The following is a 26,470-nucleotide window of genomic DNA, read 5'->3' as shown; positions in this document are numbered from 1 at the left end:
ATGCTTTTACGGCTTTAACAGCATTACGGTATCTTTCGTTTATTATTGTATTAATAAGCTGTTATTTTTAATTATTAAACAATGAGCGCTAGGAGCGTATTGAGGCGGCTCTCTTGAGCATGCTCAGTGCGACTGAGATGCACCATTGGACGGTCGGAATGGAGGACTCTTACTCGCACTCCCATTGACGGACGCCTTAATACGCTTTTAGCGCTCATTGTTGATAATTAAAAATAACAGCTTAGTAATAGAATAATGGCAAAAATTTCTTCAGGATCTTGTAGTGGGGGATTTAAACTTTGATTAGGTGACTTTCTGACTTTCATAATAATAGTTTTTAATCGAGTTATTAAGCCTTAAAAATGGTCATTTCGCATTTTTCAAATTTTAAATCGCTTATAACTCGAAAACTATCAATTTTAGAGAAAAATCACAAGAGACCTTTTTTGCTCCGAATGACCAAAATCTAAAAAAATTTGTCCGGAGTGAAATACTTAGTTATTTATAAAACAGTTCGTGAAGTATGCTTTTTGCGCACGCACGCGATGTTTAGAGCACGAGCGGGCCGAGTGCTATACATCGTTTAAGTGCGCAAAAAGTACTTCACGAACAGTGTCATACAATATTTTATCTACCAAAAAACAAATTAAAAAACTGCAACTCTTCGTCACTGGAATACATTCCTATTTTACAATTTTTTAGAACTTTGACATTTAAAAATTCAAACTTCTGTCAAACCACAAAACTGTCAAAACTTTTTTGCAATTTATTGCTCACTTGTCATCACCATGACAAGGCGAAAGTTAAGGATATTTGAGTATATGAAAGTGTGCTAAAAAACAGTGCGAAAAAGTAAATCCCATTTAAAATACATTATTACTTCAGGCACACTTTAAACCCTTCATGTACTGTTATCTATATTTACAATTTTCACACAATAAAAACTTATACATAATATGAGGTAGAGTAGATAAGAATTATCTTTGTGAATTTGGTTAACAAAAATTGGTTAAACAATTTTTCGACCGCGGTACCGCCTGACACTGTGTATTTGTTATAAGGATGTACCTATTTGTTTGAGTAAGTTTTTGCAAAAACATCGAATCAGAATAATTTACCTAACGAGGGCGACGTTACAGGCTGGACTAATAAGTAGTTGAAACGGTCAAAACAAAGAGACGCACACTCATCAAAAATGCACGTGAGATTATACTCGTATAAATTGTATAATCTACTTTTACTAACAAGAGTTAGAAAGAATCAACTTCAACTAGTAAAAGTTGATTTAAATTTTTCAAATCAACTTTTACTGCTCGTTTCAGTTGGAGTTGACTCGAACTAGGAAAAGTCAACTCTAACTGAGAATCAACTTGAACTGTAACATATATAAAGCTATTAAATAAAGAAACGTTGTCATTTTTGCCATTTTTTACGCCTTTTGTTCAGACCGAATAACATTAAGTTTTGATTTTGATTTTTGCTAACAAATATGAAGCATTTGAAATACCTATGCCTAAAAAACGTAGAATTTAAACTTTCACATTACAAATGATCTGTCTCATGTCACGGGAAATACTTTCAACGAGATGGAATTGAGTGAAATTTGTAGCTGAAGCTGTGTAGTTTCAAAAAACGTACTTGTGCAATCGAAAAGAAGCAATTATAAACATGTTCTAGTTTATAATGCAAAAGTTTAAATTCAGCGTTTTTAGGCATATTTCAAATGCCCGATATTTGATACCAAAACTCAAAACCTAAATTTCATGATGGATTTTAAAGATTAGGCTATAACAATGGAAATTTCATTGTGGCCGGTCATTGGAAGTGGTAAATTTTATTGATTTTATGAGATTTGTAAAAAAATTACAAAAATTGCAGTACGATTATTTATTAAATGGCTTTATAGAAACTGGCTTTATTGGTTTCAAAATCAAAAAAATGCACAAAATCTGCTCTCTTAATATTTATAGTATATTAAGTATGGAGAACGGTAAGGGTTTTATACCGATCGAAGACAATTGTTTGGAGGAGGAGCGGGGCGACGACTCCAATTATTGTCTGAGATCGGTTACCCTTAACGTTCGACATGCTTATAACGTTTTTTGCACGATTTATACCATTATAAATTATAAAATTAAACATTTTCGTCATATTGATTAGTTTCATTTATTTTATCAAGATAGATACTTTAGTTGTTAGGTAGTAACTAGGGTGCATAACAACAATGGAGAATTGAGTTTTTATTTAGTTGTCAAAAATTTTTAGTACAATTTTGATTATTATAAATTAAAATATGAGCGAAACTGAATTTGAAGAAATTGAACGGGCTTGGGAAAAAGGGTGTTCCGCAATTATTCCCGAAAAATCCAAAATCCGTTATCAAAATACCTACCAAAGTTTTAAAAAATGGTGCGAAGGCAAGAATTTAAGAATCGAAGGAAATACTCTATTGGCATATTTCGTTCAAAGACATATGCAGTTGAAAGCTCCTGGAAGCCTCTGGGCAGAATATTCAATGATTAAATCCACCGTTTTTCTTTATTCTTTCAAAAAATAAATTAAAATTAAGAGATTTTTTAAATCGACGGTAAGTGAATTACTTACCGTCGAGTTGGAGTACTTACCGTCGAGTTGGATTACTTACCGTCGAGTTGCTAGTAAATGTCACCTACTGACGTAAAATCTGTCACGGTAAACAGTCAAAAATGATCAATCGTGCAAAAACTAATATTTGGATATTATTTACTAATTTACTTCAAATTTATCTTATTGTGTTCATGTTTTAATGAAATTAGCGCGATGATTACATTCATAGGAGATTCTGACATTCTGACCAATAGAAAGCTACAGAAATAAAAATTAAACTGATAATTTTTGATAATATCCCGTCGTCAAGTATATTATGTCAGATGCCCTTCGTTGCTACGAAAAAATACATTTAGTGACATTAATGACAATTAATGTTTTAAAAATTATAAAAGTGATGACTTTCAACCGTCAAATATTTATAACAGCTGTGTGTTTAATTGTACTAATTTGTACTTACATAAATAAATTACAATAAAATTTTGGTTTTGAAGTTTTATTCATGAAATAATCGCAACAAATTGCACTCGATATCTAAAATTATTATCGAATTTTTCCCCTGGTGACACTTTGACATAATTTCACACCCCTTCGGGTCGTGAAATTAAAACTGTCAAAGTGTCACTCGAGAAAAATTCGATAAGTTTAGATCTATTGTGCAATTACTACTGACTATTTCATTCATAGGAGATTCTGACCAATAGAAAGCTACAGAAATCTGAATTAAATCATAATTTTTGATAATCTCCCGTCGTTAAGTATATTATACCCTTCGTTGCTACGAAAAAATACATTCAGTGACATTAATGACAATTAATGTTTTAAAAATTATAAAAGTGATGACTTTCAATCGTCAAATATTTATAAAAACTGTGTGTTTAATGGTACTTACATAAACAAATTACCATAAAATTTTGGTTTTGAACAGTTTTATTCATGAAATAATCGCAACAAATTGCACTCGACCTCTGAAATTAATATAGAATTTTTGCTCTCGTGACACTTTGACATAATTTCACTCGCCTTCGGCTCGTGAAATTAAAACTGTGAAAATGTCACTCGGGAAAAATTCAATAATTTCAGAGCTCTTGTGCAATTACTACTATTACTACTGATAATTCGATGAAATAAAATTATTTTGACATAATATTTAAAAGTCAGATCAGTAGACAATTACATTGGTTTTGAATAATCGTCATGGATACCAATATCGTCGTCGTTGTAACCCAATATATTGAAAGTTTGGTTTTGACAACCTTGTCAAAGAACTAATTTGTGTATTTTCACTTCTAAATAAAAATTGATATTATAACTCTATTTTTTGTGGCTTTTTTCCAAACGTACGGCCCTAGAAAAAATATTGTTCCTCACTCATGCAGAAAGTGTCTTCCCCGCACTCGACTGCTTGCCCGAACTCCGCTATCGCGTCGTTCGGGTCTTCGGGTCAACGGCAGTCTCGTGCGTGAAAGTATGACTTTCCGCACTAGTTAGGAAAATAACTATTTCATTTTGTAACTTCAAAGGGCTATAACTTTTTTTATGTGCACATTTGTACTAAGGTAAATTGGTCATTTGGTTTATATGATCATTCCATTCTACTGTTCTCTTTCTTAACCAGTCGTTGATGCTCTCTAATTTGCATCTCCGTCATGTATCTGTACTTCTAGCTCTGTCCATTGTATGTTACCATCAATTTTTCTAAGGGTTTTTGTTTCTACTGATGTTTCAAGCATTCTTTTTATTCTCTCTGTGACAGGTCATTGTTTTTGCTGCTTATGTCATTATTGATGTGATTACTGTTTTGTTAATGCCTTTCATTTATTTCTTTATGTTGCTTCATTCATTGTATGCTGCTTCTCTATTTGCTCTATTCACTTGAAATTTAACTTCTGCTTGGAGCTTTCTGTAGCTATTGTGATATCAAATGAATAACATCCTTTAATTATGACCTATCAAATATCTTCTTAGGGTCCAGGAACTATAAAGATTCCGGATTATTTTAATATACCTAGTGATTTCTCTTGAACTTTAAAATTTAAAGTTTTGTACTAAATACTTACGACTTTACTACTTCCGGATTACTAATCAAACTCTCACAGGCTTCCGATTATTGCACGTGTGTGTAATATTACCACACACATTCTGTCGGCAACTACTTACTATATAATACTTTTCAAAGAATAACTGCCACTTACTAATAACTCTAATCCTAAACTAAAAGTTAGCTTTGATTGATGCGTACTTTATAAAGATCAATATACAATACACAAATCAATACTAATTATATAAGACTACAATATGGGAAAGATAGAAAGTTTATACGAATGGGACCCATTGTCCGTTCGAAGTGTTTAATGACTAATATTTATATTGATTCGCATTATAGCTGAAAGATGATAATAACCCTCTTATAATGTGCTATTATAAAGATTACTTTGTTGGAACAATCGATGGGATTGTGGGTCAGCATTAATCGTTAAGATACTTTTAATAGCCTTTTGAACTTTCTATGAGAAGACCAAAAATGGTAATCGAATATTATCGATGAACAAATAGTTATGACATTTAATGTAGTATAATAAACATTATATTATATTTTGTGTAATTGTTTTTAAATAAATTTAGATGAAACAGCTTTATCCAGATTTAATAGTTATAGTGGATTCGTCAGCGATTTGATCGCTAAAAACGAGACGAACAGGTTGAATTTTTTGCTGACAATGTAAATTTTTGGATTACAAAAATATGCAAGATAGTTTTGCCACTCCTACCCCCAGTGCCTCCCCCTATATCAACCTTGTGGGGGACGGAGAAAAACATTTATATACAAGAAAGTGTACGCTGATTGTTTCAAACAAGAAATGTAGCTGAGATAATTTTGAACAAAGATGTTTATTAGCAGTTTTAAAGCACCGTTCTCTCAGAAAACTACAACGAAAACAACTCGCAATTATTTTTTAAATAAAATTTGTATCAACTCGCCGTTAAAAATTCGGTCATTTGATCAAAGTGTTTTATCATATATGCCAGGGGTGGCCAAATTGTGGCTCGCGAGCCACATGTGGGTCTTTGAAGGATTATTTGTGGCTCTCAATAAATTTTTGTGTTTCAAAATGTCTTAAATTCCTGACAAGTGTAACATTAGGACTTAGACAAGGAGACCCCTTATCACTGGTGCTATTCAATTTGGCCTTAGAATATGTGTAGTAGAAGTAAAATATCATCTGAACTGACGCGGGATTTGCGAATCGAGGATCAAAACTATTGTTGGACTTTGCTGATGATCTAGGTGCAGTCGCTCATTCTACAAGAGACGTGAGAGAGATGTTTTCACTACTCGAGGAAGAAACAGTTAGTCTGGGCCTTCGAATAAATGAAAAAAAAGGCGAAATACATGCTATCCTTGTTTTTAAAGCAGAAGGAGTAACTCAAAAGACAGATTCACACCTAATAATGCACTAGAAAAATCACCAAACCCATCTTCTTTTTTGGTTTATCATGTCGATCTTGACGGTAATCCATAAATATTATATTATACATATACACACTAATACGTAGCTTACGAGTTCTAAAAATAACTATTTTTTATTTAAAAGCAGACTAAAAAATCTAAAAATAAAAGGAATAACGCAGAAAACACAAAAAATCGCTGATATAACTTAATTAACCAATTGTATAACCAATAGTGTCAAAATTTCATAAATGTCAATAGTGTTAAAATTTCATAACAGTGGAGTAAACTTGCCCGAAGTTGGACCAATTACAAACAAGCATTGTAATTTTGAATTACTTCTCTTAGTTTAAAAATAGAATAGAGCAGGGAGTAACGGTGCTGATTTCTCATAACCTGTCCCATATACTGCAGTTTTATGCGTTCGATGGTAAACACAATCTCCGATTCCTTTTTCATTCTTTCTAGAACTTTCTTGTTAGGCATAACGTGCTAGTAACCAAAAATCCAAGACCAAGTGTTAGGCAGAACATAACTATTAATGACCACAACTTCGAAGTAGTAAAAGAGTTTAAATATCTAGGGGCGGTAATCACAGATGACAACCACATATAAAAAAATTTCAGCAAGGATAGCTGCGTGGAATAGAGCATTATACTTCCTATCATCATTATTAAGATCTAAGCTGCTAAAAAGACAATATTAAGACTGTACATGCTCATTAATCGCCCAATTGTTACATATGGAAGTTAAACATGGACTCTACATCAGCGGGAAATAAATAAGCTGCTGGTATTTGAAAGGAAAATTCTCAGAATGATATCTGACAGTCAAAAGAGATGAATTGACAGGAGAGTGGAGAAGATGCCGCAAAGCTGAATTGGTGACTGTGTATGGTACTGAAAATATTCTCAGACAAATAAAAGCTAAGAAAAGATGGGCAGGTCATGTGGTAAGATCAGAGGAAGACAGTGTTAAAGACAGTGTTTTTTGAGAGAGGTTAGAAGATCAGTAGGCCGTCACGGAAAAAGATGGAAGGATGATGAATAATCGAAGTACCTATCCTGAATTAGTATCTAAAGGCTGCCTGTTGAATCATTTGCATATTTGTAACAACGACGTGAACCATTTTATTTCAGTTTATAATTCGTGAAATCCAAACGGTGAGAGAAAAATTTAATACTTTTTTTACACTTTTTAAATAATTGTTTAATTGCGGCTCGCGAAAAATTTAAAATTTTGAAAAATGGCTCGGACTGTCAAAGAACTTGGCCACCCCTGATATATACTAAGGATTTTCACAGTTTTCACTGTTTTCCTTCACTCAACCGTTCTTTTCAGATTTTTTTGTTTTGTCAGTTCCCTTCCTGCCGATTTCTTCTTTCCATTTCTTCGTCCACTTCATCTCTGAAAGATCTTGGGGGTCTGCCTCGCTTCCTTCTTCCTCTCGGGCTCCACTCTGTTATTCTATCTATCCAACGATTTTGGTCTGCTCTTCTGATATATCCGTACCAGGTTAATCTCTTCTGTTCAACGTAGTCTATTACATCTGAGTTCATTCCCATTCTTATCTTAATCTCTATCTCCTCTTATTACTCTGCACCTTCTCCTTAGGAATTTCCGAATTTCATCTCTGATGCTGTTTTTTTTTTGTTTTGGCTTTTTTTATTTATTGTCCATTTTTCATACCCATAAGTCAGGAGACTTCTTGTCATAGTATTCCCTACATCTTCTTTTTTTTTGCTTTTTTGCTGATGTTCTTATCCTACAGTACCGTGTTCAATTTTCGTATGCAGTCTCTTGTTTGTTCTAGTCTATTTTTATATCTTCTTCAGTTATTCCTTTGTATTATGGAACCTAAATGTCTGTTCTCTTGATTTGCTAACCTTCGTCTATTTACTATTTCCATCTGTTTTATTTCTGTATTCTTCGTTGTTAGGTATTCAGTTTTCTTTAAGTTTATTTCTATACCATTCTTTATTCCGATTCTAGTTTTTTCATAATAAAACTGAAGTCATCTTCAGCTTGTGCGCCTTGTGCGATGGTGTCCTATCGACAAAATTAAAATGCCTTTTAAAGGTGAAGAGTGCAGCTTTTATATGTAATTTTTGCATTTTTCTCGCAAAAGAAGTCAATTTTTATAAAGCTGTTAAATTAATAAACCCCGTCCCGTTCGGGTTTGAAAGACAAGGAAGTTCAGCAGTGACCTTTTGAAGCTGGATTATGAAATAAATCTTAAATCTTAATCTGCCTCCTAAAATGCAGGAGAACATGCTGCCAAATTAAGAGGGAGCTTCACAGCACACAATGCCCGACTGAAGGATAAAAGATGGAGGGAATACAACAATGGAGACAATGGTTAGAAAAGAGAAGCAGAGATGGGCACAAATGAGATGGGCTGATGAAATTAAGAAGTTTGGAGGACACAACTTAAATCAAGTGGAACAAAACTGAAAACACTGGATTGATTGGGGAAGGCCTATGTTCAAAGTTGGATTATTTAAGGCTAAAGAAGAAGAAGAAGAGCTTAATCTTCAAAAACTAAACATAAATTTTAAATATACCTAAAAACACTGAATTTAAACTTTTACATTACAAATCATCTCACTAAATATTATGATTATTTATGGGATTGAGCCCTAATTACTGGTGTAATGCATGAAAATAACATTGTAATTAACTAATGTTTGACGTTTCTAATTATCGATTTCCACTCAGGAAACGTTAAGTACCTACTAGTTAAAAATACAATTCTCAGTACACCAATAATTGTGACTCAATCCCATATAAATATAAGATGTACTTACATTAGATATTCAACAAGAAAACAATCTCAAAAGATCTCATGTTAAGAAAAATGATGCCACTAAGACGACATGGGGTAGAATTGGTAGCTGAAATTGTTATTTCTAAAGACAAACTTTTGTAATCGAAAAGAAACAGTTTTAAACTTTTATATCGTTCGCCTCGTATTTTAGATTAGGCTATAAAAAATAAAAATTCCACAGCGACCGGTGAATAAAACTGTAGACTACTTTCGATCATTTTTATTAAAATTTTATTTATTTACTTTAAACGAATCTTCTTAAATGAATACTTCTTCTTCTTCTTCTTCTTCTTCTTCTTCTGCTTCTTCTGCTTCTTCTTCTTCTTCTTCTTCTTCTTCTTCTTCTTCTTCTTCTTTTATATAAGCAGTACTGCCTTTTTTTCTTCAACGGTGCCTTTCATTCTGCCCCTAAGTTGTCATTCCATCTTTTCCTTGGGCATCTTATACTTCTTCTGCGTAACGGTGACTTGTCCCTGGCTATTCTTACTATCCTTGATTCAGATCCTGCTTATGTGTTGATTCCACTCTTCTTTTCTGTTCTTTATCCAGGTATTTATATTCTATCCTACATATGCATCTGATTTCCTCACTTCTTACCATATCCTGTAGTCTTTTTCCAGCAATCCTTCTTAAGATCTTCATTTTGTTGGTCTCCAGATGTCTTCATGTTTTGCTTGTATCTGGTCTTGTTATTTTATTTGATAAAATAATTTAATGATTAAATGAATACTTTAGTAAAATAATCAAAGAGGGATACTGGAAATCTTCTCAAAACATATAATAATAATGATAATAATACATTTATTATCCACAATAACATAGTACATGCTTACAATAAATTACATACATTGAGTTAGTGGATAAAAGGCTACAACTGGTTCAGTCGTGGACCAGTTACCCAGTCCACTTCTGCTCTTCCACCAGTGCCTACCATATTAAAACACGTATTTAGTGAAACGAGAGCATAGCTAACAATAAATACAATAATTATTAAAACGATAATTAAAAAGATATTAGGAATTGTGGAAAGGTAGAAGGAAGAAAGGAACAAAGAACGAAGGGACAAAGGAAAGGAGAGTAGTTCGTTTAAATCTTTACGCAAAAGTTGTTCATATATTTTGTAAATTTAACAGATGCTTCTTATATCGATTTTTAAATGATGATGCTGAGGTAGTTAATAAACCTGAATATAATTTAAATAAGTTGTTAATGCAAACTGCGACATTGTAGGAAAAACCTCTCTGAAATAATACCTTGTTATGTCTAGGAACACGAAGAATAGTATTGCGTCTGATATTTAAATTGTGTATATCCGTTCTGAAGGTTAACCTGTTGTGTAAATAGGGTGGGATTTTTTTTAAATATACCTTATGACATAAACAACTAAAATGTAATTGCCGTCTGTTGTACATATTTAACCAGTTTAATTGTTTGAATTTACTCGAGATCCTGCCAAATTTTCTAATACCGCAAATCAGACGTACACACGAGTTTTGCAGTTTTTGAACCTCTCGTGAATCAGTACTGTCTAAACACGGTCCATATACAACGTCGCAGTGATTAAAGTGTGATAAAACTAATGAATCGCATAAAAGTTTTTTGACGTCCTGTGATAAACAATGTCTTTGTGCATAAATCATTTTTAAAGTTGCATAAGCTGCCTTCAATTTAAGAGATATATGTTCTTTAAACCTTAGTCTCGAATCCAATAAAAGGCCTAAGTTTTTAGAATTTAATTTTATAGGAATATTTGTACCATTGATTTCAAGTGAAACGTTAGCCAAAATGGATTCACGTATATTTTCATTGCAAAACAATAATGCTACAGATTTTGATGGGTTAATTTTAAGTGCATGGTCAGTAGCCGTTTTGTAAATATTGAACAAATCAATCTTTAGGCGTTCAACAGCTTCTAATACATTAGAATGTTCAAATGACAAATAAATTTGCGTATCATCCGCGTATAAGTGATAGTTGCAGTAGTTAAGACATTTAGGAAATGTTGATGTATACAAACTAAATAATAATGGACCCAAAATACTTCCCTGAGGTACACCTGACTTTATTTCACTAGATGAAGAGGTCATTTCATCAATCTGAACAATTTGTTTACGCTTATGTAAGTAAGAGACAAGAAGATTCCTGGAACTGACACTAAATTTATAAAACTGTAATATTGCTAATAATATATCATGATTAATTAAGTCAAAGGCTTTAGTAAAGTCTAAAAGAACAAGAAGAGTAACCTTGTTCAAATCTAAAGATATAATAACATCATCAACAACATCAACAAGTGCAGTTGCACACCCATGATTACGTCTAAAACCCGATTGGTTTTCTAGCAAAATTTTATTAGTGCTTAAAAAATCTCTAATCTGACTTTCCATAACTCGTTCAAAAATTTTTGAAAATGTAGGTAAAATACTAATTGATCTAAGATCATTGTACTCTTTAGGTGAGGTGATTTTCGGCAAAGGTATAACTTTTGCAAATTTCCAGTCTAAAGGAAAGTAACTTTTTTCAATGCAAACATTTATTATGTGAGTTAGAATAGGAATAATCACAGGACAGCACAACTGAACAATTGTAATATTTAAGTGGTCATTGCCAAAAGCTTTAGATTTTAACGATAAAATGATATCCTTAATAAGCTCTTCAGAAACATACGAAAAACTGAAGTTATCATTAATACCCTCTTTTACGTTATGAGCATAATAGTTAAGTAATTCTTTACTACCTGGCATTATATTTATATTATTAATAAAAAAATTATTTATATCCTCTACTAATTTTAAATGCCTAGGTAATTCATTTTTTTTTCTGTTTGGATATATTAAGTTTTTTTAATTCGGCCCATTTTTCCTTTGAGTTCGAATTCTGAAATTTCATATTAAGGTAAGCCCTTTTTTCCGCTTTAATGGCAGTAGTTGTATAATTTCGAAATTGTTTGTAGTACAACCAATGTTCCGGTAATTGTGTTCTTCTAAATCTATTTAATGCATTGTCACGTAACTTTTGCAAATGTTTAATATTACCAGTAATCCACGGAGAGTATGGCTTTACATTACTGATTAAATTGATTTTAAAGGCGCATGTACATCAAGAACTGACAGAATATCAATATCATCTGTTCGAAATATAGTATGCCACGGTATTAAATGAAGATCATTCAAAAAATTATTATAATCAATATTTTTAATATCTCGATATCCCTTTTTTTAATATGAGATTCGGTACCTTCGACATTAAATTTACAAAAAACTGCCGCATGATCCGCAATCATGTCTATATCGACATATTCATTACATTTTTTAATATCAATATTTGTGATAATAAGATCTAATAAGGAGATGCCTCTTGTTGGTTCTTTAATGAGTTGCTTTAAATTAAAAGTATCCAAAATATCATAAAATTTCACAGTATGATTATCTTCTAGGTCAAGAACATTAATGTTAAAATCACCAACACATATAATATTATCATAATTTGAAAAAATTGAAGAAAACATGTCCTCGCAGTGTTCTAAAAATAACGAACAATTAGTTTTAGATTTCCTGTATATGGTACCAATTGCATACAAAACTTTCCCAATATAAACCGTTATCCATATGTATTCAAACAACTCATTATATTCTGATAAAATAATTTCGAATTTATAGATATTTGTAATATACATCCCCACCCCACCAGCTCTTGCTGGTCTGTCTTGTCGAGCAAAAGAATAGCCATCAATACTTACCATTGCATCATTAATTCCATCGTGTAACCATGTCTCAGTGACGCCCACAATATCACAATCAGCACTAACAACCAAATTTTTAAATTCATGAAAATGAGGTACAAGTGAACGAACATTAACGTGTCCTACGTTAAATATCATCTGTAATGTAGTAAATTATAACTAATTTGAAACAAAACAAACAAAAAAGAAAGAGGAAGTGATGGAGGCTAGAAAAATTAGGGATAAAAGAAGTGGAAGAAAGGATATTAATTATAATTAGTTTTGTAATTGAAAAAGATACAAACATAAGTCATGTTAGCAATCAATCCGTCATTAAATAGAAAATAAAAATTTTGATTGTATTTTATAAGGCAATTTCTGATGGGAAAAAAATACATGTTTTAATGCAGTGGCGAAATAAGCAAATATACATTAAAAAAACCCTAAGTTAAGAAACGGCAATTTTATAACAATTTGGTGATTATAATTATGTACCTATATTAAATCATGGACTACAATGTACATTTATCACAATGAATGCAGTAAAAACTGAAAAAAAGAAAAAAAAAATTCTAAGGAAATATACAACCAATGATATTATACAGTAAATAGTAGTTATGTTTGTATGCACACTATAACATATCATGATTGCAAAAGCACATATGGGACACGACGTCTACAGAACACAAAAAGAAGTATGAACAATGATCATAGGACAAAGAAAAGAGATAAACAAATTAATAAACACATTTAGAAGGAAACATGGGCAGACTATTTTCGATCTCTATTTGGTAAAGTTAACGATACTGAACCACCAACATCCGAAGTAAAGACAAACGAAGAAATAAACATTGAGGAGGAAGATGTAAACAAAGTATCAAGGTAATCGAAAAGTAGGAAATCTCCAGGAGAGGACATAATACCGAACGAACTCCTGTATTATGAAGGATCACATCTGAACCAACATTTATAGCTAATTCAGAACCAAACAACATTAGCCGAGGAAATGAAACTGAAAAAATGGCAAAACCTCGCAATTTTTTCATCCAGCATCGATTTGTAAAAAAATTTGGGATTAGACTCATTTCACCCTCTAGTTCATTTTCTATATTGAGCCGTTGTACGCTTTTGGTTTTTTAAGGGTGAAAACTACCCCTAAAAAAATACTTGTAAAAAATTATAAAATAACATTTTAAACTTTAATATTGTCAACATTTGGATCTTATTAGTTACATAATGATTGTTTTATGCTTTAAGATATACTATCATAATATTTCAACCCTTAAAACCACCATTGTTGGAGCTATATATAAAAAATTGCTTATCCTAAAAGAATAATTTTGGCTTGCATCGATTTACATAAAAATTTGGGATTAGGATCATCTCACCCTGTACTTCATATTCTATAACATGCTCAAGGGCGCCGATTATTTTTAGGGGTGTACAGTGTACACTGTACACCACCCCTTATTGTCAAAAATTATATAAAAACATTGTTAACTTTAATATGGTAAAATTTGGTTTTGACTGGCTAAAAATAATGATTGTTTTATGATTTAGGATAAAATAGCATAATATTTTAACCCTTAAAATCACCCTTAAGAACATTACAATTTTTATAAGTAGGTATTTTAATAGATCTATACAGAAAAAAAAGTAGAATTAAAAAATTATAAAAACATTTATTTACACAAAAATACGAACTTTACAAATATGTAAAAGTACAAAAATACAAATAGATTTTAAGTCATCTTCCAGTATACGAACCAGTTCTGTGGTATTATATAGTCTGTTCGCTAAACTCAGGCGCAACTTTCTAGATATTTTAGTCGGTAATTTTGCCAATTTTAGTAAAATTGGCAAAAAATAATTACTAAATAGTTAATAATCACTAAATAGTTAGTAATTTTGCCAATTTTTGCAAAATTGGCAAAAAACAAAAAAAAATATGTTACTTTCAAGCGAATAACTCGAAAAATATTAGTTTTACGAAGAAACTGTAAAAAACATTTTTTTATTAGATAATTGATGGATTCGACCGTTACTTTATGGAAGTTCATTTTATCTCACAATAAAACACTGAAAACTTTGGTTTCTATACTTCCACAAAATTTATTATTTACAACTATGTGACTACAGCTGTTTCGGCAGAGTGCCTTTCTCAAGTGATATAATTTACAATGTGTTTGCCTTTTTAAGTCTCTAACTGAAGAGGTTGAGGAGTGGGGAGCTGTTTGTCTCGAGTTGGTCATTCAGAATTATATCTGCATTTTTCAGTTTATTAATTTCCATAGATTCTAAAAAAGATAGCTTAAGGCCTTTATTTTGGATTTGCAGAATTTGAAACTCTTCATTGAAAGAATGATTATGATCTAATACGCACTTCACCTTCTAGATCATAGTCAATCTTTCAATGAAGAGTTTCAAATTCTGCATATCCAAAATAAAGGCCTTAAGCTATCGTTTTTAGAATCTATGGAAATTAATAAACTGAAAAATACAGATATAATTCTGAATGACCAACTCGAGACAAACAGCTCCCCACTCCTCAACCTCTTTAGTTAGAGACTTAAAAAGGCAAACACATTGTAAATTATATCACTTGAGAAAGGCACTCTGCCGAAACAGCTGTAGTCACATAGTTGTAAATAATAAATTTTGTGGAAGTATAGAAAACAAAAGTTTTCAGTGTTTTATTGTGAGATTTTTTATTAGAATTACTTTTTTTACATCGATTTACATGGTTAACATGTAAAGAAAATTCCCACCCCCGAGATGGGGTGGCAACCACCCCCAATGTTTTAGCGTACAGCGGCATGATATATAGGAAATGATCCTTGGACTATTCCCTACCTTCTGTGAAAATTTCAAGTAAATCCATGCTGGACGAAAAAATTGCGAGCCAAAATGCTTCATTTCCTCGACTACATGGCAAAAACATACACAGAGTTAAAAAAACGTATTTGCTATTTCGAAATATTCTAATGTGTTGTTTATGGTATTGACACCATAGTTCAGGTATTCGTTTGGCTAAACATGTTATAATATTATATTCATTCGTTTTTCTAAAATCCACAGAATTTTTATATTCTTCAAGAATTCAACGGTAGGAGAAATCTTCTATTTAACATCTTCTTCTTACATACTTCACTCACGTCACTTATATTACCCTTCAATAAAATAAAATTTATGACTCCGCTTAACAAATACTATTACACTCATTCGTTTTAAAGAGACACAATCGAACAATAGTTTCATTATGCGAACATTTGTTCCAACGCAGACACTAAAAACCGAGTCTAACGTGTTAATTGTTTATAATTTTATGGCTTCCTCGATTCATTAGATGGAATCATGTAAGTAGCTGCATCTCTTGTGAGAACAAGATGATATCGCAGTTAATAAAAGGGTATATGGTATGTGTGAAATAATGTTAGTTATATAAACAATCGTGTTTTGGTTTTACATACAATATGAATTTCGTAAGAAATAATTGCGGTTATAGTGCAGGTCAACTATAAATATTAATATACATATTTGTTTTTATTTATTTTACTACTTATTGCACGATTTTACTGTTTCTGTATTTTTATATTTTATTTTTTTCCTTAACTTGTTTTTTTTTTCGTTAAGTCTTCAGGATAACTTTCACTCAATCCGACACAAGGCCTTATTTTGGAGTTCACTCCCACATACAGATCCTTCACGAGTATTACGTACTTCTCAGAACCTATTTTCCAACCATAAATCACCATAGTTCTTGTCTAGGAACCGTGTCGAACGCCTTGTAAAGATCTGAAAATAGTAACTGTAGCTCTCTTTTCTTCTTGCCATATTTCTCTATCAATTGTCCCAAAGCAAACAATGAAGTTGTTTTTTACTACAATGTTTTTTTGTAACAATGTTTTTTTTTTACTGAAGTACTGTCAACTTTTAATGTAATTTTAGACAATTTTAATTATTGCTGACCTGTAAAAGTACATTTGTACATTATTACCAATAAATACTCTACTCTACTCTACTCTAATGAATACCTCTTCTCTCCTGGCATAACCTCAAACAGTTCTATCGATGTCTCCCTCCTTAACCTTCGCTCTACAGTTCTCTCTCAAACTATGAGAGCTTAATTTCTTCCTTACTATATCCTACTCATTGTTTTGCACAACATATCAACCCTTTCTTCCCCTAGAGTCATCTAAGGCTCCACAGGTATCCCATTAGGTCCTAATGCCCTACCGTTCTTTATCCTTTCTAAAGCTTTGACGACTTTATCTCTCGTTATCCCCAGTATTGCATTCTCATTTGGGATAATGCATCCTTTGTTTCTCCTCTGTTGTTCTTAATTCACTCTTCCATAGCCACACTCTTAATCTGTCTTACGTGAGTTAAGTCATTTGATAAATTATTCTTTGCTTTGCTAATACTGTATAACCTTCTCATTCCCTCGGGTGTTTCCAACTCTTCTTATAGCTTTTTAGACTCCTTTTTTATTTTTCTTGCTGCCTTGTAGTTATCCCCATTTTCTACTCTTTTAAATTAGACCTCTTATGCCTATTCCTATCTATCCTTGTCCTTCTTCCTAATCTTTTGTTGCACTTTATCGCTCCAACCTTGTCCCTGGGAACACTTTTCCAGATTTATTTCATAACATTTCCTCTATATTTCTCTATATATAGGTACACTAGACATTAACAAAAATTAAATCAACTAAATTGAAAGAGCCATGGAAAGACAGGATATGTTGAGGATATTATTGCAAAACAAACAAAATGAATACGTAAAGATCACAACAAAGCAATAGATAGCACTGAAAAGGCTATAAAACTTAAATGAAGACCGGCTTTATATAACGAAAGGAGTAAATTGGTCAAGAGGTTAGTCTCAAATGAGACTGAAGATCCAATAAGGTAGATAGCGATAAATAGAATACGAATAGGGAAGACCTTTGTTCATAAAATAAATAAATAAGGGGCTATAGATATAGATACATGTATATAAAATAAACCCTTTTAATTTCGAGTTCTAGGTCAAAAGTTGATGTCTAGCTTAACACCTCTTTGTGGGTCTTCAGTGGTCTTTCTGTATGGGATTTATTCTGTGGGAAAATTTCCTGGGGTTATTCTGTCAAAGTGATCTCTACAAAACATTAACGTTTTGTATTTTGAAAACCAAATCCGAAGTGGAAATCGAAACGTTTAATAAATTTATTTACAAGTACAATTGTGGCTTGTTCCCAGCAAAAATAGTAAATTTCTAATTTGTTTTCTTCGATTTTCCTATTAGCATATTCCATACTTTCTGTGGACCTCTACTTTTATTATGGAAGCTGAAACATCAGAACCGTAGTTGATTTGATGACTGGTAGATTTTAACTTTAACAGTGACGAGCGCGCTAATAACCGGCAAAATAGCATAAAAGATGGAAAACGTATTAGTTTTGAGATAAAAAGAAATAAAACTAGTCGAGCTGGGAAATTTAGCGACATTAACCTATTAATTTACATCATATTGATTGTTTCCCACCTGTAGACATATTGGACGAGTTTGGCAAATACCACTGTCACAGTGACAGTTTTAGTTGACATACTCCTCTGATACGTGTAAAGCTGGAAAACAATCAATAGAATGTAAGTAAAAAGGTTACTATCGCTAAATTTCCCAGCTCGACTAGTTTCATTTCATGTTATCTCACAACTTCATACGTTTTCCATCTTTTGTGCTATTTTGCCGGTTATTAGCGCGCTCATCACTGTATAATAATAGACAAATTCCTATTATTGTTTTGAATTTATTTTGTTATGTCACTTTGTTATTAATTATCTTTGGTCGTACTTATAGTCCATAAAGCCACTGCGCATCCGCCAGGAAAAATATTCTAATTCGGATTTTTTGCACAATCTTACTCAAAAAGGACCCCTTTTAACAAATTTACATGTTGCCAGGACCAAAAGTTGGTCAAAAATTTTTAAACGTTTTTTTTTGTTTTTTTCCTAAAATTATTTTTTTTGCATGGAACAAAATTTTTTTTAGGTTTTTTTGGATCATTCCAAACAGAAAAGGTTTTTAATGACTTTTCTCTAAAGTTGATAGTTTATGACATATAAGCGATTAAAAATTGAAAAATTGCCAAATCGGCCATTTTTAACTCTCAAAAACTATGTGAAAAACTGAAAATTTGAATGTTGCCAAGGTAAGTAGATATTCTTTAAACATCGATTGATAAAATGCCGAAGAGTTATTTGCAATACAATATTCAAAACTCCTTTGTTTTTTTAATTGCTAATCAAGCGTGCGAGACACTATTTTCCACCGTTGCATGTGTATACAGTTATGGTGCAAATGAAAGAAATAAATTAGTTATTTCGTAGACCGGCGACTTTAAAGAAAAATCCCGAAACAGGTCGATTTTTATTTTCAAATTATGATATTGTGACATATACGGTATACTAGTGACGTCATCCATCTGGGCGTGATGAAGTAATCGATGATTTTTTTAAATGAGAATAGGGGTCGTGTGCTAGCTCATTTGAAAGGTTCTTCAATTCTCTATTCAGTAATATAAACACTTACATAATTATTTATACAGGGAGTCCAATAATTTAATTTTTTTCAATTTGTCAAATAATTTAATTTATTAAAAAAATTTTTGGACACCCTGTATAAGTAATTATGTAAATGTTTATATTACTGAATAAAGAATTGATAAACCTTTCAAATGAGCTGTCACATGACCCCTATTCTCATTTAAAAAAATCATCGATTACGTCATCACGCCCAGATAGATGACGTCACTAGTATACCATATATGCCACAATATCATAATTTGAAAATAAAAATCGACCAGTTTCGGGATTTTTCTTCAAAGTCGCCGGTTTACGAAATAACTAATTTATTTCTTTTATTTGCACCATACTGTATAGACATGCAACGGTGGAAAATAGTGTCGCGCACGCCTGATTGGCAATTAAAAAAGAAAGGAGTTTTGCACATTGTATTGCAAAAAACTCTTCGGCATTTCATCAGTCGATGTTTAAAGAATATCTACTTACCTCGGCAACATTCGAATTTTTAGTTTTTCACATAGTTTTTGAGGGTTAAACATGGCCGATTTGGCAATTTTTCAATTTTTAATAGCTTATATATCAAAAACTATCAACTTTAGAGAAAAGTCACTAATAGGTCTGGATCCCGCGTATGAAAAAAAAGTTGATTAATAGCAAGCTGAAAATTTGTTAAAAGCTTAAGGGTGTCTAGTCGGACAAACTCTTATATTTGGGAACACTGGAACAGGGGAAGTTTTATTTGTGGAACAGATTAAAAATTTGGAACGGCCAGACCACGAAAACGGAACATGTATTTTGTCCGACAGAACAGACTTAAACTCTCCGAACAGAGATTAAACTCTCATGCAAAAATCAGACTGCTATTTATCACCAAATGGCGTTTTAATGAGTGGAACATGTAGAATATGTCAAATGACAGGAATTATGACAGGTGATAAATAGCAGTCTGATTTTTGCATGAGAGTTTAATCTGTGTTCGGAGAGTTTAAGTCTATTCTGTCGGACAAAATAAATGTGCCGTTTTCGTGGTCTGACCGTTCCAAATTTTAAACCTGTTCCACAATTAAAACTGCCCCTGTTCCAGTGTTCCCATATATCAAAGTTTATCCAACTTGACACTCTTAAGCTATTAACAAATTTTCAGCTTGCTATTAATCAACTTTTTCTTCATACACGGGATCCAGACCTATAAAGACATTTTCTGTTTGGAATGATCAAAAAAACCTAAAAAAAATTTGTTGCATACAAAAAAAATAATTTTAGGAAAAAAAAACGTTTAAAAAATTTTTGACTAACTGTTGGTCCTGGCAACATGCAAATTTTTTAAAAGGGGTCCTTTTTGAGTAAGATTGTGCAAAAAATCCGAATTAGAATATTTTTCCTAGCGGATGCTTAGTGGCTTTCTGGGCTACTAATGACAATTTCAATTTAAAATAAGTTTATTTTGACTTTTTGATTTCTAATCCTTCACGAAATCAAAACGTCAAAATAAAAGTATTTTAAACTGAAATTGTAATCAAATCCCATTAAAGATAATAAAAAACAGATTCTTAATAGATGATTATTGTTTTGGTGGCCTAGGTTTAAACTAAAAATTGCAATAAGTGTTAAAACCAAGAGTTTAAGCAACAACCATAAATAGTCATCAAATTAAGCTAATTTAAAAAATAGGTCAAGAGTAATAAAATAAAATCATTTTAATTTAATTCTGCGTATCTAAATTTAATTACTGTTAACAATGCTGCATTCTAGTTCTGGTTTTATGAATATATAATTATATCAAAAGATTTGATCTCGATTATATTCAATAATAGATTTGAGTTACCATTGGTAAAGGTGTTCTTTACCTTTGCCCACATTTTTTAATAATTTTAAACGCGATGAAGCTTATGGGCGCAACTTTAATGGCTGCAGAACCTTTTCTGAGCTAAGTTTCTGTTTATAATAATAAGGAGCGTATAAAAATAAAAGCATTAGGATTTCACAATATTTTAAATCATTTACATTTAGTATAGGATATATTACATTTACAGATAAAAATCTCTGAATGTATACAACTGTGCTTTCGATTTTAAAAAGACTTTTAACAAGGTCCGACATGACATTGATAGAAATATTGAAAACAGCCGGATTAGACGATAAAGATTTACGGATAATTACAAATCTATACTGCCTTCAAGAAGCAACAATAAAAGTTGAACAATAACTGTCGGATGAAGTAAATATAAAAAGAGGAGTGAGACAAGGCTGTATACTATCGTCTGTATCCTTTAACTTGTATTAGAGGAAATATTTAAGGAAGCTTTAATGGAGACAACAGAAGCTATTATTGTGAATGGAGTAACCGTGAACAATATTAGATATGCCGACCTGCTAATGGACAAAATAAAACAAACCTGTGATCAGTATGAATTAAAACTCAATGTTAAGAAAAGTAAATATCTGATAGTTATTAAACAAAATTGTATACAGGATGACGATATAAAAGTCGGAGATGCCGTATTGGACAGAGTATAGAGAAACTTGTGTATCTCGGCATTAATATCAATGAGAGCTGGGATTCAACTGAAGAAATAAAAAGCAGAATAGAATGGGCCCGAGCTACTTTTTTAAAAAATAAGGAATCATGCAGCCATGATCTTGGTACATAATATTGATATTCAAGTTCGAATGAAATATTGCTATATCTCTCCAGCACTACAGTATGGAGTAGAAGCGTGGACTCCAAGTCAGGCTATGCTCAAACGCTTGGAAGCCTTTTGAAATGTGGGCACACAGACCATTACTAAGAATAAGCTGGGTCTACGTAGTCAAAAATGAGAATGTCCTTAGACGGCCGAAACAACACAACTGATTAACATAATAAAGAGACGCAAGCTGAATACCTCGGTCGCATTAGGAGACCTCATGAAAATATGATATTTTGCATCTAATCATTCAGGACTATTGCATCTGATCATCATGGCTGAAAATTCTACGACAAGGATACGGAAAATCGACTATATTATTATTAGCTGCTGCCAATAAAGTCACGGTAGGTAGCGTATATTGTAGTCAACATGGATATCCAATGTTATCATCCAATCGTAACAGACGTTACCAGATCCTATTGATAAATTTATGGTTAATCATCTCGGTAAAAAGTTAAAACAAAGCAGTAGGTACCAAATGTAAAACACCAATTATTTAGTCAACAATAGTACTGGCAAGTGAAAAATGGTAAAACTTAACAGAAGCAATTAAATTTAAAATTATATGAATTATCATCTTATTACCAATAATACATATTATATTCTAATTATAGTCTAAGAGCTGGGAGCGGATTTTGCTCGTGATAAGTAATATGGACAAACTATACGCGGATATATTGAATTAGTTGTGTACATGACTTTACCCAACGGGCGGAAACCAACGTGTGGGACGAGGGTAGTTATAAGGTGTCAAAGTCGCGGTTTTTATTATTTTTTTGTGACTCTCATGGTTATATTTGTGTAACTCAACTATGCAATATTTTCCATTAAGTAGATTGAATTTATTTTTGCTATCTGATTATTTTTTTTAATTAGACGGTTATCCGGCTAATCTGCTATTTTGCATTTATATCTAACCATACCGTATTTTCAGGGATATGCACCAATTGGGCCCTAGCAGTATTTTTAAATCATAGGCCTTTTCCAACATACAGCTTAGAGAACATGCCAGACACATCATTTTCGTGTAGGGACAAAATATTGGGAGGATACTATGCAGACGCTGATGCTCAATGCCAGATGTTTCACATTTGCGTCAAAGTCGCAGGAATAGGGGTAAGTCACTTTATTAGTATCACAGATATTTTGTCAAAAAATTAATAATGGTAGGCGAGTCCAAGCAGGGATTTTGCAGATACGAGCGCGTCAGATTATATCATTGGGAGAAACTTTGTACCCTGTAAATGTACCTCTACCATATATTGGCTCTGAATACAGGGGAGTTCATTAAGGGTGTCCGACAAAAAATCTATCCTTAGAAAAACTCGAAATTTTCATATTAAGATCACATGCAAACCAGTATATATTTAAAAAAATCTGACGATTTGAGCGAGGCGTAAGAAAATTTCGCGAAATGAACATCAGATCGAAAAACTAAAAAATACGTGTTCAATATTATTGAAAATCTATCGAATGATATCAAACACGACTCCCCCACGGAGGTGAGGTGGGTGGTTACTTTAAAATATTAAAGAGCCCCTATTTTTATTGCAGATTTGGATTCTTTACGTAAAAATTAGCAACTTTTATTAGAGATATTTTTTCGAATTATGGATCGATGGCGCTATAATCAGAAAAAACGATTGTTGGAAATAAAAAATTAAATAAAAAATGGAAAGTTTCCACTATATGGAAAACCTAACTTAACTTTTTTTGGTTTTAGGGCTTACTCTTCACAATCCAATAGGTTACCATAACGCTCGAGTAACTGCAAATTTAGCATAATTTCCTCCCCTACTATAATATATCAATAATTAATTATTTTTAAATTTTAAATGTTCCTTACTTTTTTCCTCACTTTGTTCTATTTTTTTTTAATGTTCCTCACTTATTTCCTCTCATATGAGGAGTGTATATGATTTTGCTGAATGCGTAAAAAGAATTTTGAAAAGTAGGTACCAAGGAAACCGAATCATTTTAAAATCGAATAATTACTGGGCCCTATTTTTAAACTCGAATATCTAGAAAATGCAATAGAAGAGGCGTACAATCCTGAAAATGGGATTTTTTAAATTAAAAAAAGTTTTATAAACAAAATGTTATTTTAAGTTAAACCAGAAAGTAAGCAATTTTTCAATTGTTTATAATGAATAAAATAAACAAAAAAATATTTAAAAGACATTTAAGAATGTGAAAGTTTTTACACCGAGAGAAAAAAATTCTTGACATAAAGAAACTTTATTAATATTTAAGAAAGATCGACTTGGCATATTGCCTAAGAAATATATCTTTGTATGTAAGATATAATTTTCTAAAATATTTCAAATAAATTTTAATATACCCAAAGAAATATATCTTAAACATGATTGAACTATCACTTTCTTGCAAACTGCAAACCCATTTGTCAGAAAGAAGTTATACTTGTCATAAGAATATATTTTCTTTGCATTACAAAACTTTTCTTTCTGAGCAATAATATTTCTTAGTAAGGAATATTGTTATCTTACCATTATTGATTAATATATTTAATGTTAAGAAATACATTTCGCAGATATAATTGTATATTTAGAATTAAGTTACATTTCTTAAAAATAAAGTGATATTACATACGGCGAAATAAATCATTATGTTAAGGTAAAATTATTCTTTATTAGATAATAAAAACAGGATATAAATCGTTATGATGGTGAGACAAATCCAACTTCCTTAATTTTTCCTTCTTTTTGTTAATATCACTTTGTATATCAGCAATTACCTAAAACAAAACCGTTATGTAGAAAAAGAAAACTTATTTTAATAAAAAAAAATTTAGGTTACATACTTATTTTGACAAAAGAAAATACAAAAAAAAACAAATACACGGGCCCACATAAAAACTATTAATTTTTTGGTATAAGAACGGTAGGTATCAGTATAAAACAGTCTACAATCCAAAAACATTTCTTGGCATTTCAACAAATAATCAATCATATTTAGTTCAAACATGGCTTTATTTATCCTACCATCTTTGTTAATATTGTTCTTTTTGTATATGAAATATTAATTATTTTTCTGTATAATATTAAGTCACACAATAGACATTGTTTAGCTAAAACAAGAAGAAAAATACAACCAATAAAAAACATTGAAGCAGACATTTATAATTTTATTTATTTATATAATCCAAAAGATACAGCAAACCTAATCATTAAGAAATTTTATTACGGGAAAGTATTATTAGTTTACATCTTAAGTCATTTAATACATATTAACTAATTCACGGTTTTCGGCAATAAAATTTCTTTACCGTTAAGATGTTTCTTTTAGAGTAACTAATATTTCTTTATGACAAATAAAGCACACGCCATGTTTGATATAACGTTGAATTGTAGGATTGTATATAGAAGACTATACATTCAAGAAACATATAATTAATACATAAGTATATACACATTTTTATAAAGGAACTTACCTGTGTACAGTTCTACCATTTATGGAAGCCCTATAGTTGGTTAATAGCTCCTTTCAATATTGTTCTGAAGCTTTATATTATATTATTCTCTCCGAGGTGGAAGTCGAAACGTCAATAAAATCATTTTTTAAGTTAAATTGTGGCTTATTTCCTAGTTAGAATAAGATCCTTTCTTTCAGAGTTGTCCATCATTATTTATAGATATCTAAAATGCATATAAAGATACTATTATGTTTCTTTTAGAACTACATATTTGGATATGCAACAATATTATTATTACATCTTAAATTAATCAATTTACTTTTATATACCTACGTACGTACCTTCAAACTATCCCTTAGATTTTAAAGAAAAGCAACCAACAGAAAATCCATCTATGAAAATGAACTAATACCATGCACGCCATCTTGTCAAACACTGAGATTAAATCACAAATAGTGAATAATGGTTACTGCGCAATTCTTTTGTGGAAGAAAATCTCTTTGCAAGTAACATTTCGGCATTAATGATAAAGTTTTTATTTAATAACCACAGGTACTACAGAGGGTATTTCTGAAGAATTATTTCTTGTGGTTTAAAATATTTATTTTATTGCAAGAAAATTTCTTGTTCACAAATATAAATATGGATTAACTTAACATATATTTCTTATACTGCAAAATATTTGTAGTTTTCAATTTAAGAAACAAAAACTTTAGGATAAGAAAATTAAAATGTAACCATTAATGCATTTCTTAGTATTGAAGAAATTATCTGTAAGAAATTATTGACTTGGGTTTAAAAAACTGGTTTCTTTATATGTGAAGCGGTATGTTTAAGTTAATATGCTATGGTAACTTTTAAGAAAGATATCTCAAAGAAATCAGTGTTTTAGGAGAAAAGAAACTGTTCTCTCGGTGTATGTTACATATTATTAAATGTGCAAATGATGCAATTTTTAAACAAATATTTTATTTGTTGAAAAAAAAAAGTCATTTTCAAAATTCTGTATAGGTGCTTTGTCAACTCTTAGAAGGTTTTTTGGTCTCATTCTCTGTAGAAGTTAATATTTTCATGTTTTTAAAAAGTATTTTAGTTTTAGTTGTTCATGTACAAATAATTTGATGCGGAATTAATACATTTTTCGCCTTAAATAGTTATTTATGATATAAGGGTTAAAAGTATACGTTTAAGGCACGCAT

At 31.3% G+C, this 26,470-nt stretch overlaps 1 protein-coding gene across 2 annotated transcripts in view; it reads left to right on the top strand.

Annotated features, from left to right (window-relative positions):
* Positions 1-26,470, top strand: part of LOC114326823 (probable serine/threonine-protein kinase clkA) — a 131,114-nt gene that overhangs the window by 4,892 nt on the left and 99,752 nt on the right. For both annotated transcript variants that reach the window (XM_028275272.2, XM_028275273.2), the window contains exon 2: positions 22,773-22,954. In XM_028275272.2, coding sequence (XP_028131073.2) covers positions 22,773-22,954 — 182 coding nt within the window. The remainder of the gene's footprint in view (positions 1-22,772; positions 22,955-26,470) is intronic.

This window comes from Diabrotica virgifera, chromosome 7 (assembly GCF_917563875.1).
Source record: "Diabrotica virgifera virgifera chromosome 7, PGI_DIABVI_V3a".
Classification (NCBI taxonomy): Eukaryota; Metazoa; Arthropoda; class Insecta; order Coleoptera; family Chrysomelidae; genus Diabrotica; species Diabrotica virgifera.
Note: the sequence above shows the minus strand (reverse complement) of the source record. Positions and strands in the feature narration are given on the sequence as shown.